The 17,362-nt window shown below is 40.2% G+C and overlaps 1 protein-coding gene across 1 annotated transcript in view; it reads left to right on the top strand.

Annotated features, from left to right (window-relative positions):
• Positions 1–9,899: 9,899 nt before the first annotated feature.
• Positions 9,900–17,362, top strand: part of kcnb2b (potassium voltage-gated channel subfamily B member 2b) — a 45,491-nt gene continuing 38,028 nt past the window's right edge. The window contains exon 1 of the mRNA XM_062985616.1: positions 9,900–10,559. Coding sequence (XP_062841686.1) covers positions 9,984–10,559 — 576 coding nt within the window. The 5' untranslated portion in view covers positions 9,900–9,983. The remainder of the gene's footprint in view (positions 10,560–17,362) is intronic.

Genomic DNA, 17,362 nt, shown 5'->3' with positions numbered 1-17,362 from the left:
TGCCCATTCATGGTACAGCTGGACGTTGATTGATCAGTCGGTGTTCCGGTTCATCCCAGAGCTGTTGAGTGGGGCTGAGCTCAGGGCTCTGTGCAGGACGCTGGAGCAGGAGAGGGCCTTCCCTAAACTATTGCTGTACAGCTGGAGGAATTTGATCTGAATCAGTCTGGTGTTCCAGTACAGACGCCAGTTTCAGCTCGGAGCTTCAGGTTAAATATTTACTGCACCGTCTGAGTCCCAACGATTATAAAATATTATTAATATCATCAGAGTGTCTAATAAATCGAATCAAACACAACAGTAAATTACACACACAACACACGGAACACACACAGCGCACACAACACACCCAACACCCAAAACACACACAGCACACACGGAACGATCAGATAACGTTCATGAATCATTTCACCTCATTACTGAGTGTAAAACTGTATCAGTTCTAATCATCACTGAGTACACACACATACACTGTACACACACACACACTCTATACACACACACACACTGAGCACTCTATACATACACTATACCTGTATAATGTCACTATGAGGAGGGTCATAAACACACCAGCTCGGTTCATGTGATCATCAGACGCTCATCTCTCAATAATACATTTACTTTAATTACATAATAATAATAATAATAATAATAATTAAATAAACTCATTTTGACTGTAAATAATTACGACTTTTTTGTAAGAGTAAGAACACAATATTAAACAATAAATTCTTAATACTTAAACATGTATGAAGTATGAGGTACTCTGTACGTCTTTTTTAAATGATAAAAATGAGAATTTAGAGTGAAACCCAAAACTCAAACTCAGGGGAGAGAGATCTGAAGAGATGGATGTGTGGTGCGGGCATCATGATACCCGGGCAGACGAGCGTAATGAGGCTGAGAATCTTTAACCAGAAGAGCAGGATGTGTGGGCACAACCACGGGGCACTATAGTAACGATAATGGAATCTGGGAAATGTGGTCAGTAATGGAGCTCATCACCATCATCATCATCATCATCATCACCATCATCATCATCAACATCATCATCATCAAATCATTTTATTTATGCTTTATACTGGTCAGGGATGCAGTGGCACTCAGAAACCCCAGCTTTTACACAGATCATGTAGCTTCAGATCTGTGAACTTTCCTGATGTTCCCAATTCATCCCGACACAAACACTGATCCAGACGATGAATAAATACTGCAGTCAGACCAGACGACGTTTTCCATCCTAATGCGCCTGTGTAACATCACATTCCTGTTCCTGCTGAGCGGAGAGGAACTCAGCGTGTTCTTCTGTGAGTTCTATAAAGCTTTTCTCCTCACAGCGGTTATAAAGCGGTTCGAGTTTAGTGCAGCTTTTCTGTCAGCTTGAACCCAACTGACTGTTCTCCTCTGATCTCTCACATCAAAGAGGTGTTTCTACCTTCAGAACTGCCACTCACTGGATGTTTTAGTGTTTTAAAGCAGTCTGTAGAGCACTCTCTAGAGAGCTGTGCTATAGGAGGATCACAGGAGATTAGCAGTTTTTAAACCTCAGCATCTCAGATCAGAGTGTTTTCCTTCATCCTGAGGTTTGATGTGAAGATGAACTGAAGCTCATCACCGGTGTTCATTATAAAGTTTCATTAACACATATCAGGAGTCACCTGAACTCAACACTGTTATTATAATATTATACCACAGTTATTAATATTTGTGTAAAATAAAGAACATTTTGACTCTGTGATCTGAGCGACCGGAGCTCCAACACTGTGATTTATTTCTGCACACAGAATTTTACTGTGTTTAAGTTCTCAGTCAGTGTATAAACACTAAAGTCGAGGATCAGTGAGAGTCCTGAAATCTCTACACATGTCTCAGCACATTCACAACTGAAGATATAAAGTCAGAGAGTCAGTAAACTGTAGATTATATTAAACATGTGAGAGGATCTCACACCGGGTTAAATCAGACAAACTTCAGTAAACTGAACTAAATCAGTATCAACCCCCCCCCCCCCACACACACACACACACCCCACCAGGTGATAAAAGATTATAATCAATAATCCAGGGTTCAGTTTTACTACAGAATTTAACAGTAAATAGAATAAAATAAGTAATAAATGATTTCCTACCTCTGGTTCTGGTGCAGATGCTCAGCAGTGTTTGAATAAGCGTGTGTGAGTGTGTACGAGTGTATATATGGGTGTGTGTGTGTGTGTGTGTGTGTGTGTGTGTGTGTGTGTGTGTGTGTGTGTGGTTTTACACCAATACGTGGTGTAGATCAGATTACTGCTGGCATTATATGACATGATTTGCTCTTATGTAATCAAACACGATCTGCTCACATCACAATAATATAATTATAAACCATCAGCAGGAGCGTCACAGAGTTCATTCATATTTATAATAAATCCTCTCCAAGTTTTTATTTCTGTTTATACTTAAAAAACAACTGAAAAACATGAAACAATAAAATTACTGCATCTTAAATAAACCAGTCTGGGCAGGAGGTTTGGTGTTCCACAAGGCTCAGTTCTGGGCCACTTCATACAGCATGAGGTCTGTTCCATCAACACAGAGCTTTATTTATGTCTCAGAACTCCTGACAAAATAACAAAATTAAAGAAATAAAAGAATAAATTTTTTTCAAAAGAATTATAAAGGAAATTAGAAAATTGTAATGAAATAAAAAGGAGAGTTTAAAATAGAAGAAAGCAAGTTGATGGTTAATAATAATAATAATAATAATAATAATAACAATAATATAATTAATAAACAGAAAAATACATTTTACAAATAAATAAACAAACATGATTAATTAATACAGGAAAGAAACAGGACCCCCCTAAGAAAATAATTTCTTTACGTTTAGTTTCTCTGTGTGGTTCTGATTACAGCTGCGGTCTCAAATACAGGGGTTACAGCGCCGCCTAGTGGAAGAGTCGATTCACATTCTATTTACTGATTGTTTGGCATGTTCTCTCAGTGTTCAAGAGCTTCCTCCCATCACACATAGAATATACTGGGTAAATGTACACTAATTACCATACATACATACATACATACATACATACATATAGAACTGTGAATTAAATGAGATCTGTTAGTTCTGCTGAACATTAATAACTGATCCCTGCAGCACCACGTGTCTCTCACAGTCAGTTCTTGACTTATTAATTCCTCACGTCCTTCCTCAAATCTGATTAATGGTGTCCAATCTATAATCCGCTTCACATCTAATCTGTTCATCATTAATGTCCTTCACTGTGGTTTTAATCAGATTGTTTACATCAAACTCACAATAAAATGTTTTATTTAATTTACATAATAATTTAGAACATTTTACACTATATGGCCAAAGTATGTGGACACCCCCATAATTATTAAACTGTTAAATGTGTTTTAGTCACACTTACTGCTAACAGAGCTTCCAATTACAGAATTAAAACCAATTATAGAAAATAAAAGGTATGCTTTCATCATTCTGGCAACAGTTTGGGGAAGGCCCCATCCTGTTCCAGCATGACTTTGCCTCACTGGTATGACCACTGGCAGGTGATAAGAAGCTGCCGCCGACTGTGATAGTCTGTGGCTCTAGGTGCAGGCAGCTGTGGAACTACAGAGGAGAACTGGAAATGACTAAATTGGTTTAAAAAGAAAAAAATACATTTTTAACATCTTGATTAATGATTGACAAAACGTCTTATTTTAAATTCAGTGTTGTGTGTGTGTGTGTGTGTGTGTGAGAGTGTGTGTGCTGTAATAAAGAATCAGGAAGGGGGTGGGGGGTGTTTGGGTCCTTGACCTGCTGTGGACCTTTATTGAGTTTCAGTTCAGATTTATGAAGCTGTTCATCATCACACACACACACCTCATCACTGAAGAAACGAACACTTATGGCTCACACACACACCGGCAGAAAGGTCAAGATGCTGGGATGGGGGGGGGGGCACGGCCCCTCTGTCCACCCTGGTATCTAACGACCCTGAATAAGTGGGGGCACCATCCAAATATATTTTATAATCAAATGTGAAGGACAGCGGCACTGTGGTCTGTGTATGTGTTAGTGTGTGTGTTAGTGTGTGAATATGTGTTAGTGAGTGTGTGTTTGTTAGTATGTGTGTTAGTGTGTGTATGTGTGTGTGTGTGTTAGTGAGTGTGTGTTTGTTAGTGTGTGTGTGTGTGTGTTAGTGTGTGTATGTGTGCATTATTCATAAGTGCATTAGTGTTCCTGCAGGTGTAATTCAGAGCTGAACAAACACGGCGGTGTGTTTACCTCGTTACACTCAGGAGGTAAAGCTAATTAACTTCACCTGTTAAATTACAGACTGAGCCACTTTTAATTAAATTGTGATTTTACTGTTCATATCTTTATTATTACCATGGCTTTGTGTGTGTGTGTGTGTGTGTGTGAGGGAGTGAAAAGATACAATACACTCACGCTATTGCTCAGGTTTTGGATGTGTGTGTGTGGTTGGGGGGGGGGGGGGGGGGTGCTCAGTGTGATTGAAGAGAATTTGGTATTAACTGAAAAATCCTCATAATGTTTAGAGGTGAAGCCCTGAAGCAGGTTCTGTGTCTGGATCGTTCACAAAGGTGCTTCACATAAATAAAGAAATAATAAAAGTGCAGATTAGCTTTAAAAGATTCCTGACTGAAACACTCAGGCCTATATGGGTACAAACCCCCAGGAAAAGGGAACGTACCTGATACCTGTATCTTCTCTTCACGCCTGTTATTAAGAGCTCATTCATTACACCACACGAGCACCAACACAAAAGCTGATATTGAGTTACAGATGGTTGATGAAGTGATTAACGTGAGCAGGTGAAATAAACAGGACCGGATCTTCCTAATACACAGAGACACTGAATGATGCTGAAATAATGCTGAGAATGACCATACAGACGAGTAGATGAGCTCCGGTGTGTTTTCTTACCGACTCTGACCTTCATCACACTTATTTATTGTAAACACGGCCAGAAAAGAAGCACTTCAGATTATTAATTTCACTCTCATTTACACCTTAATAGGACCCGAGTCACCAGGACGAAACTTATTACTGAACCGATAACCTCTTATTAAATTAAATGTAGACGTGCTCAGGTGTAAATCTATTACATGTGAATTACTGTTACAGTCTGAACCACCGGGACATGAGGACCAGAGGTCTGAGGGTCCATCACAACAGGTGACCTCAGGATAGCTGCAATAAATCCATAATCAAGGTGTGCAGCATGTTAACGATTCTGAATCTAGAACCTAAAAGTATTCCAGAACCTTCTAGAGAATCATTTTGAGACCTGGCTGCTGGTTTATATTTACATTTATGTCATTTAACAGATCCAGAGTGTCTCATCTAAAAAAAACAGCTTCCTTACAGAAATGTTCCCTTCACTACACTACGTTAGACGCGTGTGTGTGTTTTACTGTTCAAATGCAAATGCTACTGGACTTAATCTACAATTCAGTCCTTAGAAATCCACCCACCCACTCACACACACACACACAAACACACACACACACACACACGCACAAAGAGTAAATGCTATGCTAATGTAATCTGTTACAAATATAAATGCAAGTGTAGCGCTTACACACACACACACACACACACACACACACACACACACACACACACGCACACATAGATCACTTGTATTGATAATGTTGTGTATATATTATAAGCTCAGAGGCATGACCAGCTCACTGGGCCAAAATATCACTTGTCTTACACTGTGATTAGTGTTCCTATGGCAACAGCCCACGCGCGCACACATACACACACACACACACACACACTAAGTAAATAACATGCAGTAATGTGTTGTCGTTGCAGTAAGTGTTTGAATAAAATGATCATGTCAGCCATACCTTAATACAGCCATGCATTCATCCAACCATGCATCAATACAGCCATACACACATACAGCCATGCATTCATCCAGCCATGCATTTATACAGCCATACATCATCCAGTCATGCATTTATCCAACCATGCATTCATCCAGCCAAATGATCAGTTTTGGGTTCATCAGTGATAAAAAAAAGTCGTTTCAGGTTTATATGTCAGTGATCTTTAAATAATAAAACTATTAGCCCTCTTAATCACTTAAATAAAATAAAAATTTTATCATTTATTAACTCAATTAAGTTAAAGTTGGTATCAGTGATTAAACAGATCACAAAGTTAGTTAATTAATATAAATAGTTACATTATAAAATCACTCTTTAATGTATTTATAGTTATGAAGATAATAAGGTTAAAAATAGTATTAGTTATAAAAAGTTTATTTCAGTGAATCTGAAGAGGCGGGAAAAAACGTTGTGGCTGTGCTCCCATTCGAGGCAGGTCGCGTCCTAAACACCATTGTTTAAAAGATGTGCACTATTTAGTGCACTCCCAGTAAAGTGGCTGCAATACTTGATCACTATGTAGTACATAGTGTGCGGTTTGGGCGGAGCCTGATTTTACCTCAGAGAGAGAAACACCGAGTAAATGAACCAAACTGAGGATGAGAATGTATTTATTAATCAGTTATGAATATTATTTAACTATTATTTTTTACTCAGATTATAATGGTTATTAGTAATATTATTACTAGCAGCTTGACAGAGGTGAATTAATACTGACTGGTAAAGTTTTTCTATTTGTTGAGATATTTTGTAGTTTTTCTAAACTGTATTATCAGTGATTTAATGTCCATTAAAGTTGATAAAGTTTCTAAAACTAAAACTTAGAACTGGAATTTACAGCACATTTGTGTTAAGGGTAAAAGTCACAGTTGTTGGCACCCTACTTAACATTTAACATAACATAAAATAACATTTATCTTTAATACAGCTTCATCCTGATCAGGGTCATGGCGAGTTCAGAGCCTTTTTTGGGAACAATGGGTAATTCACCAAGGACACCAATCATGTTAAGGTATTGCTCACTTACTCATTCACATCTAGGGACAATTTAAAGCAGCCAAATCCATGTACTGGCATGTTTTTAGGAGGTAAAAACAAACTTAGACGTTTCCAGAAGAAATTGATATGATTAAAAAAGAAACACGCCAAATTCCTCACAAGCAGGAATCTTATTGTGTGGTTAGATAAAGAAAAAAGGCTCCACCTGTGATCTTAAGTAAATGTTTAGCCTCTCTAACCATCCTCCTCACTTTACTACAGCTCCAGTGGTATTACATTTGTGGATTAGAGCTTTTAAATGGTTATGAACCATCTAACAATGTCCCTTAAATGAAGGACAGTTCTTAACTTCTGGGGTTCCTCTACAACACTTTGAAACACTGTTTAACCTCTCAGTATGTTTCAGTAACTGATTTAATGTTTATTAGTCATGTTGATTGCAGGCTGCTCTTCAAATGGTGAAATATTATAATGTAATATAATATGTTATAATATAATATAGTCATTGTTGCTGTAGAATGTTACTAGCCTACACGCTGTGGTGGGTATAGTGCCACCTAAAGACATTATGGTCAATGCATGAATACACTGTACAGGGTGCCACAAGGAGTCACACACTGGCATCAATGGGAAACTGGCATCGAGCAGCCATTCCTGCAGCTACTCACATGCTATTGGGAAGAAGGAGGAAACCAGTACACTCACAGTGAGTCAACATCAATTTCACTGATAATTACAATCATCTGTATAACAATTATTAATCAGCAGAAGTGTTATAATGATGATATGAATACTCATGAGCTTGATGTAACGACCCCTCACCAGCACTCCAGCTTCCATCTTTTTCTCTCTAGCTTTGTTCTGACACTTGATGTCACTCAGCGCTTTGTTGAGAAGGTCAACTTCAACGTTCAGAAACTCTCTGACGAAGGAAAAACTCCATCTGCAGTTTTAACACTTTGTGACTCTTTCAAAGAGGTGCAGTGTGTGTGTGTGTGTGTGTGTGTGTGTGTGTGTGTGTGGCTGATCTGCATGCACTGATGTGTTTCTCTTTCTATCCACACTGTGGTGCACCTTCACTCATTCATTCTCTCTCTCTCTCTCTCTCTCTCTCTCTCTCTCTCTCTCTCTCTCTCTCTCTCTCTCTCTCTCTCTCTCTATCTCTCTCTCTCTCTCTCTCCCTCGCACACCCCCTCCTTCACACTCTCATGCACACACACACACTCTCTCTCTCTCACACACACACTCTCTCTATCAGCAGATGGACGTGGCTCTGCTCTGGTACACACTCCTGTGTTCTTCTGGTTCTGATGTGGATGAGATGTTCCTGATGGAGATCTGCATGAGGAACCCTGAACATTAACCTGCAGCAAAAATACATCAGTTCTCTCTCATTCTCTACACCCCTCTCTCTCTTTCTCTCTCTCTCTTTCGCTATCGTTTTGTCCATCTATTTAGTCCTCGTTATGAGACGCTTGAGCAAAGGACGGTTTGCATGCCAAAGCAGTGTTACTTCAGCAAGGTAAGCTCACACACACACACACACACACACACACATGTTGCTATAGATCAACATGGTACTAGTAATAATACAGTAGTAACTCTGCTCACTGTAGTGGTTTACATCTTTATATTAACACTCCCTGATTCTGAAAGATTAACATTACTAGCTAATTAATGTTGAGCTTATTTAGTAAAGCGATTAAAGTTAGTAATGATGCTGTACTGTATTAATTACCACCTACAACTAAAAGTGAAATAATTCAGTATTAATTTAACATGTACACGACTGAATGATCTGCTAAACCAGTGTTGTGAACCAACAGGGACACTTCAGTCCCAGTGTAAAATGAACTGGTTTTGTGCTGAATTAAAACCTTCACTGATGGATTCCTACAATATTAAATGAATGTAGATTATAATGGGATGTTTGGTGCGTTCACTGTTTGATTTATGTTAAGGCTGATATATTAAGGCATCAGAACACATCAGGTAGTGTAATATTGTATAATATATTTATTATGACCCTATTACAGGCATAGTGTTACCCACCATCACACTTTCCCTACTCATTCTAATAAATGTTTTATTTTACAGTCGTTTATGTAATAAGGTGGGAGTTAGGAACAAAATAAATGTTGCTTGTGGTGACAGTACAAAAATCTAATCTGCTAACAATCACAGGAGTGTATTTAATCTTTAATCTTTATTCCAGATTAAATGTGGTCAGCGCATGTATAATGAATGTAAACAAATCCGGATGAAAATATGACATTTTTGCATACATCAGAATGTGTGTGAACCCGGCGTGTGTAAACTCAACACTGCGTTGTAGTTCCACAGTGTGGGGATTACTTAAAGCCTGTATGTGTTTAAGTGTTGAATGAAACACCTGCAGTGATGCATTAACACCTGGAGCGTTCATTTTCTCCAGGTATAAAAATACACTGGAGTGTTCTGTGTGTGGTTTGTGCTCTCCACAGTAGCAGCCGTAATGCTTCTTTTTATTTATGCAGGATGTGGAATAGAAAATACTGATATTATATAAAACAGGTTTGGTTTTATGGTGCTTACTTGTTTTGTTTTTACTAAAAATAGCTGAATGTCACTCATGGTGATCATTGTAAAAAAAACACAAGTAATAAGACCTAAACTTGTGTACATGTGTTTATTACTGTGTAAATCATAACTATGTTTTTCTCTTTCCTTGCAGTCTTGGAGGTGCTTGAGTTGAGAGGTTTTGTTTTTATTTTTTGGCATAATTTTTTCTCTGCTGTTTCCTGATCGGCTGATGGATAACCGAGAACAAGCTGCTCGAGTGGACACTTAGATTTTTGTATAAAATCATATTTCTAACATCATAAGTTTATTAAAAGTTACAGATTTTTATAGAGGAGTCATTTTATCTCATTTTGGGAGTGAATAATGGCAGACAGAATGGATGAAGGAGTTTTACGGGAAGACTTGCTCTCGTCCACCTGGTTCAGCAAAAATACTGGATTTAATCTTTATTGATCCAAAACTCTGCAGTATTCCAGTCCTCTATAAACCAGCTCATTTTCGGAGTGCAGGATGGCGGATGAGATCGGGGTTTCGAAGGCTGGATCGCGGTCGTCGGGGTCGCTCCCTCCCGAGCCGATCGAGATCATCCGTACCAAGGCTCGCTCCAGGAGGGTTCGGATTAACGTGGGGGGTCTGAACCACGAGGTGTTGTGGAGAACCTTGGACCGACTCCCGCGTACCCGCCTGGGCAAACTGCGCGACTGCAACACGCACGAGTCCCTGATCGAAGTGTGTGACGATTACAGCCTGAACGAGAACGAGTACTTCTTCGACCGGCACCCAGGAGCCTTCACCAGCATTCTGAACTTCTACCGCACCGGGAAGCTGCACATGATGGAGGAGATGTGCGCCCTGTCGTTCGGACAGGAGCTCGATTACTGGGGGATCGACGAGATTTACCTGGAGTCGTGCTGCCAGGCGCGCTACCACCAGAAGAAGGAGCAGATGAACGAGGAGCTGAGGAGGGAGGCCGAGACCCTGCGAGAGAGGGATGGGGAGGTGGAGTTCGACAACTCCTGCTGCCCTGATAAGAGGAAGAAACTGTGGGACCTGCTGGAGAAACCAAGCTCTTCTGTTGCTGCTAAGGTAAGATACCGATGTAAGTACAGGCACCGCCCGGTAACACGCCCAGGGGGCCCAGTGGGGCAGCAGTATGACCTTTACAGGGTACCAGTCTATTATAGGGCATCACACAGCACACTCACCTATTTTACATTCTGCTTGTTTTTGGGTACTTTTACATTCATGGCATGTAGCAGACACTGTTATCATCCAACAGTCGTGACTGGTGAGGGTTGAGGGCCTTGCTCAGGGGCCCAGCACTGGAAACTTGTGGTGGCAGTGGTGGAAAATTGGGTTTGAAACAGTGACATTCTGATCACTAGTCCAGTACCCTAACCACATAGCAATCACTGTACCTGAAGGATACTCACAAGCACACAGGGAGAACATGCTGGACCGAGGAGAAGAGGTGGTTTGTGTAGATGAGTGGGTGAATGACCTCAGTAGAACGTATTTCAGCGTTTGATGGAATAAGGACGGTTCTCAGTGCACTCAGACGCTCAGAGCCGAGTCGCGGTGTGATGGTGGAGCTGTAGGGTTGGTTCTCCATTAGCTGGAGGAGAAACTCCCATCAAATTTAATCAACGCTAATTTAGGTGGAGCTGCAGGAGGCCGTTCGGGGGTTAGATTTCACATCTGAGTGAATGTGCAGTGAAAAAGTTCAGAAGGCTTCAGTCAGGAGATGTTTCAGTGCACCGTGCCATCTGATTCGTGTGTGAAGTGTGTTAGAGGAGGTGTAGAAACGTAACATGTTTATTAGTGCAGCATCATGTGGTTCCTGTTAGTCGGACTTAAACGTGTGTAGCGCAGCTCTGGTGCTTTTACTGCATCGCTGCATTACAGCTGCATTACAGGTGCATTACAGATGAATTACAGATGCATTACAGGTGCATTACAGGTGCTTTACAGCTGCATTACATGTGCATTACAGCTGCATTACAGGTGCATTACAGCTGCATTACAGGTGCATTACAGCTGCATTACAGGTGTATTACAGCTGCATTACAGGTGCATTACAGCTGCATTACATGTGCTTTACAGCTGCATTACAGGTGCATTACAGGTGTATTACAGCTGCATTACAGGTGCATTACAGGTGCATTACAGCTGCATTACAGGTGCATTACAGCTGCATTACAGCTGCATTACAGCTGCATTACAGGTGCATTACAGCTGCATTACAGGTGCATTACAGCTGCATTACAGGTGCATTACAGGTGCATTACAGGTGTATTACAGCTGCATTACAGCTGCATTACAGGTGCATTACAGCTGCATTACAGATGCATTACAGATGCATTACAGGTGTATTACAGATGCATTACAGGTGTATTACAGATGCATTACAGGTAGAGATGGGACGATCGATCGGCTATGAATCGGTATCGGCCGATTTTTTATCAAAATATGCTATCGGCGATCGGCGATATTTCCTAAAAGTAGCCGATCCGATCGTGTGATATATAAAGATCACGTTAAGTTAACAGCTCAGTGGATTGATCCAGACTTTGAGCTACGAAGTACCAACCATCACATCACTATTCATCAACCATCGTACAGAAACCATCGTGAAAGCTCTTCATGACCTAAAATAACATCATTAACGTTGTGCATCACACATACGATGTAATTTTGCTGATTGTAATATTTACTTTAAAAAGATAATTCAACCCGGTCACATCTGAGTGGATTCTATCAGCACGTTATATAAACTACTGGTTCACTTTGGTAAATCGTAAGCGGTTCTTACTTGTGATGTAGATGAGAACAGAAACGTTACAGAGCCAATCAGAGGCAAAAGTTTATTCATTACCAAATTCGTTAGTTCAGGATCATCTGCTGAACTTTTAGCTCCTTAGACGGAACGAGTCTGACGGTCGGTTACAGATCTGTGGTAATAACAGTGTAATGAAGCTTTTTAATGTAAGAGAGTCACACAAAATGTTCTGTAGTAGCTGGTGTTTATTTAAAACCACGACATTTAATTAATAACAGTAAACACGGAGAGATAACCGAGAAGAGAAACTTACGCTTCGCGAAAAATGACTCGTGAATCAATGAATCACTTATAGCGATACAGTGAACAAAGCGTCTCTTCTAAAGGCGCACAAACACACACACACACACACGCGCGCGCTGCTCCGGTTTATCTTCACTGTGAGGCTCTTTTTAAGTTTATTTATTTTATTTACTGCTAACCCCCCCCCCCCCCCATCGCAATCGGCTATCGGCCGATGTCCCTGAAAGGAGATCGGAGATCGGAATCGGTGCCAAAAACCCCGATCGTCCCATCTCTAATTACAGGTGTATTACATGTGCATTACAGATGCATTACAGGTGCATTACAGGTGCATTACAGATGCATTACATGTGCATTACAGGTGCATTACAGATGCATTACAGGTGTATTACAGGTGTATTACAGCTGCATTACATGTGCATTACAGGTGCATTACAGATGCATTACAGGTGCATTACAGGTGCATTACAGGTGCATTACAGATGCATTACAGGTGTATTACAGGTGTATTACAGCTGCATTACAGGTGTATTACAGCTGCATTACATGTGCATTACAGATGCATTACAGGTGCATTACAGGTGCATTACAGATGCATTACAGATGCATTACAGGTGTATTACAGCTGCATTACAGGTGTATTACAGCTGCATTACATGTGCATTACAGATGCATTACAGGTGCATTACATGTGCATTACATGTGCATTACAGGTGCATTACAGGTGCATTACAGCTGCATTACAGCTGCATTACAGGTGCATTACAGGTGCATTACAGGTGCTTTACAGCTGCATTACAGGTGCATTACAGATGCATTACAGGTGTATTACAGCTGCATTACATGTGCATTACAGATGCATTACAGGTGCATTACAGGTGCATTACAGATGCATTACAGATGCATTACAGGTGTATTACAGCTGCATTACAGGTGTATTACAGCTGCATTACATGTGCATTACAGATGCATTACAGGTGCATTACATGTGCATTACATGTGCATTACAGGTGCATTACAGGTGCATTACAGCTGCATTACAGCTGCATTACAGGTGCATTACAGGTGCATTACAGCTGCATTACAGGTGCATTACAGGTGCATTACAGGTGCATTACAGCTGCATTACAGCTGCATTACAGGTGCATTACAGGTGCATTACAGGTGCTTTACAGCTGCATTACAGGTGCATTACAGATGCATTACAGATGCATTACAGGTGCATTACAGGTGCTTTACAGCTGCATTACAGGTGCATTACAGGTGCATTACAGGTGCATTACAGGTGCATTACAGATGCATTACAGGTGCATTACAGCTGCATTACATGTGCACGATGGAAATGAATTGTGTGATTATTCTCAGTGATCAGTTGGTCAATATCAGTACATTTCTATACTTATAGTTCTAAGTGTAAGTGGTCTCTTTTAGGATGGTTGGTGGCCTCCAGTCACCAAAACTGGACCTAATGTGTCACATGAGATTTTGTACTGATATTTTAAACGGTTCCACTTCAGTCCTTTGGTAGAACGTTGTTCCATCTCTCCAGTACAGTTCCAGAGACGGTAGAACCAGTACCAATGACCGGTACAGCTGTTCTGGTGATCTGTGGTGGAACAGAACCATGAAATCACATCATTTTTGTTGTTCTTTCGTCATATTATTGACCTGGACTTTAGTGGGAACCCTGGTGTGGACATCATTCATCATTGAAAATTTATTATTATTTTATTTAGTAATAAAACATAGTGACAGGCTGGCAAAAGGTAGAGAGCTTTTTGGGAAACAGTCCAATCCATCTTTAGCTTGTGTGTGTGTGTGTGTGTGTGTGTGTGTGTGTGTTTGACCTATTAGGCGTGCTATCACATTACATTTTCCCAAAGGAGATGTCCAAACATTACAACACCGCACACGTTAATATTTAGAAGCTTACATTACCTACATTCACCTTTCTGAGGTCTGCTCCTGTTTATACTTAGGGGCAGGGTCCAAGTCCACCACTTCTGATCTCTAAATGCAAACATTTTAAACTCAACTTTAGTGCCAGATTGGTGCTTCTGACACCCAAAATACTGAGGCGCTTTTCCTTCAGGAACCTAAACATGAACCTCTGTGCTGGAAGTCCTTCAGTACTCCTGGCCGTGTGTGTATTTAATGTTCCTGAAGCGCTGTGAGATGAATCCAGGTCTCACTCGCATTTCTCCCGTATTTAAATCCTAACGTTCGTTCCGGAGCGCCGAGTGCGTGGACGCGTTTATCCTCCTCAAGTTTCCTGACTTCACTGCTGCTATAGCAACACATAGCAATGCTAACAGTGATGTCATGAAGGTTGCGGCCAAAACTTCCTGCTAGATTTTATTTATAGATCTCTCTAAAGTGTACAAGTATTTTTAGTGGATTGATGGAAACTCTACAGATTCGGCTCAGGCAGCTTTACTGAATTTAGAGCTCTGATGTGCTGATGTGGAGATGAATTTATAAACTCTGTTGATTCTGATTGTTAATGTGCATCAACACACAGCAGATCATACAGCACAGGACGGTTATAACGCTTATAATCATACAATATAGTGCGGTTATAATGCCTATAAATGAGCAGAGCAGCATGTATAGCAACAGAAGCAGTATTGTGAATGACCTTAACTGGATTTTATTGCGATGGGATGGATAAAGAACGGTGCGGCAGTTTTTTGTCACCCAAATGCCCATCTAGATTTTCCAGTGACAGTGTTGTAGGTTTTAGGAACCTCGAGATCTTGATTTGTGTGCTGATCTAGCGTGTGGAAACAAAAATAAGATGTATTCGTTCCTCCTCTCGTCTGTAACTACATAACTGCAGTTATGTAATGTTTTGTGATCAGAGACCCAGTGAGTGCAGTAAATCCTCTCAGTGATCAGTACGGTTTAAATCTGAGGATTATCATCACTCATGTACTGGTTTAGATCCACTCTGATAAAGACGATGTCTTCAGGAGCATAGAAATGATTTTATTCAATGTTTTAGGACACTGAGAACCTTTTCTAATGAGACCATCATGTATTTTATGCTTATCATCTTAGATTTCAATACATTCTGTAATGACAAATGGCAGGAACACAAACCTGTTGGTATAATATAATTGTAAACATTTATATTATTTGATATGTAGCTGAAAGGTTAAATTCTGGATCTTCCCTATCCCGATCTGTCTGCTAAATAATCTTAAGAATCTGGGTGTAACCCACCTTGTAATCACTAGAACATTCCACCTATTGCATCTTTAATGACCCATGGCTAAATACACCTAACATTTAAATATATTTAAGGGTGGAATATAAACATTATTAAAATATTTAATCTATATATATATAATGACTTTGATCTGATAAACTCTGCCTTTTAAAATGTAGGACTGAAGCGTCTCCTCACTGATTTGCTTGGCTGAAAACATTTTAGATTTGCAGGTGTAATTACCGCACTGTTAGTCACGAAATCAATGAGTCCTGTAATTACAAATTGTCCGAGTGAAGCTGAAACGACTCTCCGATCCAGCAGCCTGACACGGGTGCTTCACGCTGGCTGCTTTACTTTATTAACCTTTCATTTCTCTTTAATTGTGGTGTGAGGGTCATTAGAGGAGATTCAGGTGGGATTGCTGATGTGGTGTAAACACACAAATACACGCCTCAAACAAGCACACAGCAAAAAAAACCCAAAACACTGGTGTGGCTTCGTGACTGTAGCTGTTATTACTGTATTAAATAAACAGTGTGAATATTTTTGTGAGTAAGAGGTTTAGTCTGTGATGTTTTCACGTCACAATGAAGTGCAGAACGTCAGGGGTGTGAATACTTTTGTAGAAAGTGTTGCAGTGTTGGGAGTGTTAGCATCGTGTTTTGTATGGTTCACTGAACGATAATACTGTGTGTGTGGGTGTAAATCCATCATGGTGGGTTCTGCAGTGTGTGTGTATGTGTGTGTGTGTGTGTGTATCCATCATGGTGGGTTGTGTAGTATGTGTGTATATTGTGCAGTGGCTGTGTGTGTGTGTGTGTGTGTGTGTGTGCGTGTGTGTGTGTGTATCCATCATGGTGGGTTGTGCACAGTGGGGGTGGGTGTATGTATGTGTGTGTGGATGTATGTGTGTGTGTGTGTGTGTGTGTGTGTGTGTGTGTGTGTGTGTGTATGTATGTGTGTGTATATTGTGCAGTGTGTGTGTGTGTATATCCATCATGGTGGGTTGTGTAGTTGTGCAGTGTGTGTGTGTGTGTATATATCCATTATGGTGAGTTGTGCACTGTGGGGGTGTGTGTGTATATTGTGCAGTGTGTGTGTGTGTGTGTGTGTGTGTGTGTATGTGTGTGTGTGTATTCAATCACACTTAGTGAGCAGAAAGTGAATAAACACTATTTATCTTTTTTACTCTGCAGTGAGGAAACAGCAGCGAACTGAAACATGAGCAGAATTTAAATGGACACTTTTATTCTGCAGTGATTTATATTTATAATAAACACGTCTTTATTATTTACTATATTATGTACAAAATTCTATTTAATACCGACTCTTCTCTTGTGTCACCTGTACTGAGCCACTATCAGGTTGTTCACTCAGTAAATTAGAAATAATGAAGTTTATTTGATCAGAACCATCAGATCAGAGGCTCCACACCTCAAATATTCCTGCTTTAGGTTTAGGATGTAAGCGTACACTAGTTTCTCTCCTCTACACTCGTCTCTATAAGAACTGATTTGTGCTTCAGGTAAATTTGACGATTGGTTTGTATTATTTATGATTTGTATTCTGTGCTTGTGGTTGCTTGGCAAACTT

This window comes from Trichomycterus rosablanca, chromosome 23 (genome assembly GCF_030014385.1).
Source record: "Trichomycterus rosablanca isolate fTriRos1 chromosome 23, fTriRos1.hap1, whole genome shotgun sequence".
In the NCBI taxonomy this organism is placed as follows: Eukaryota; Metazoa; Chordata; class Actinopteri; order Siluriformes; family Trichomycteridae; genus Trichomycterus; species Trichomycterus rosablanca.
This window is presented reverse-complemented; position numbering and strand designations above follow the sequence as displayed.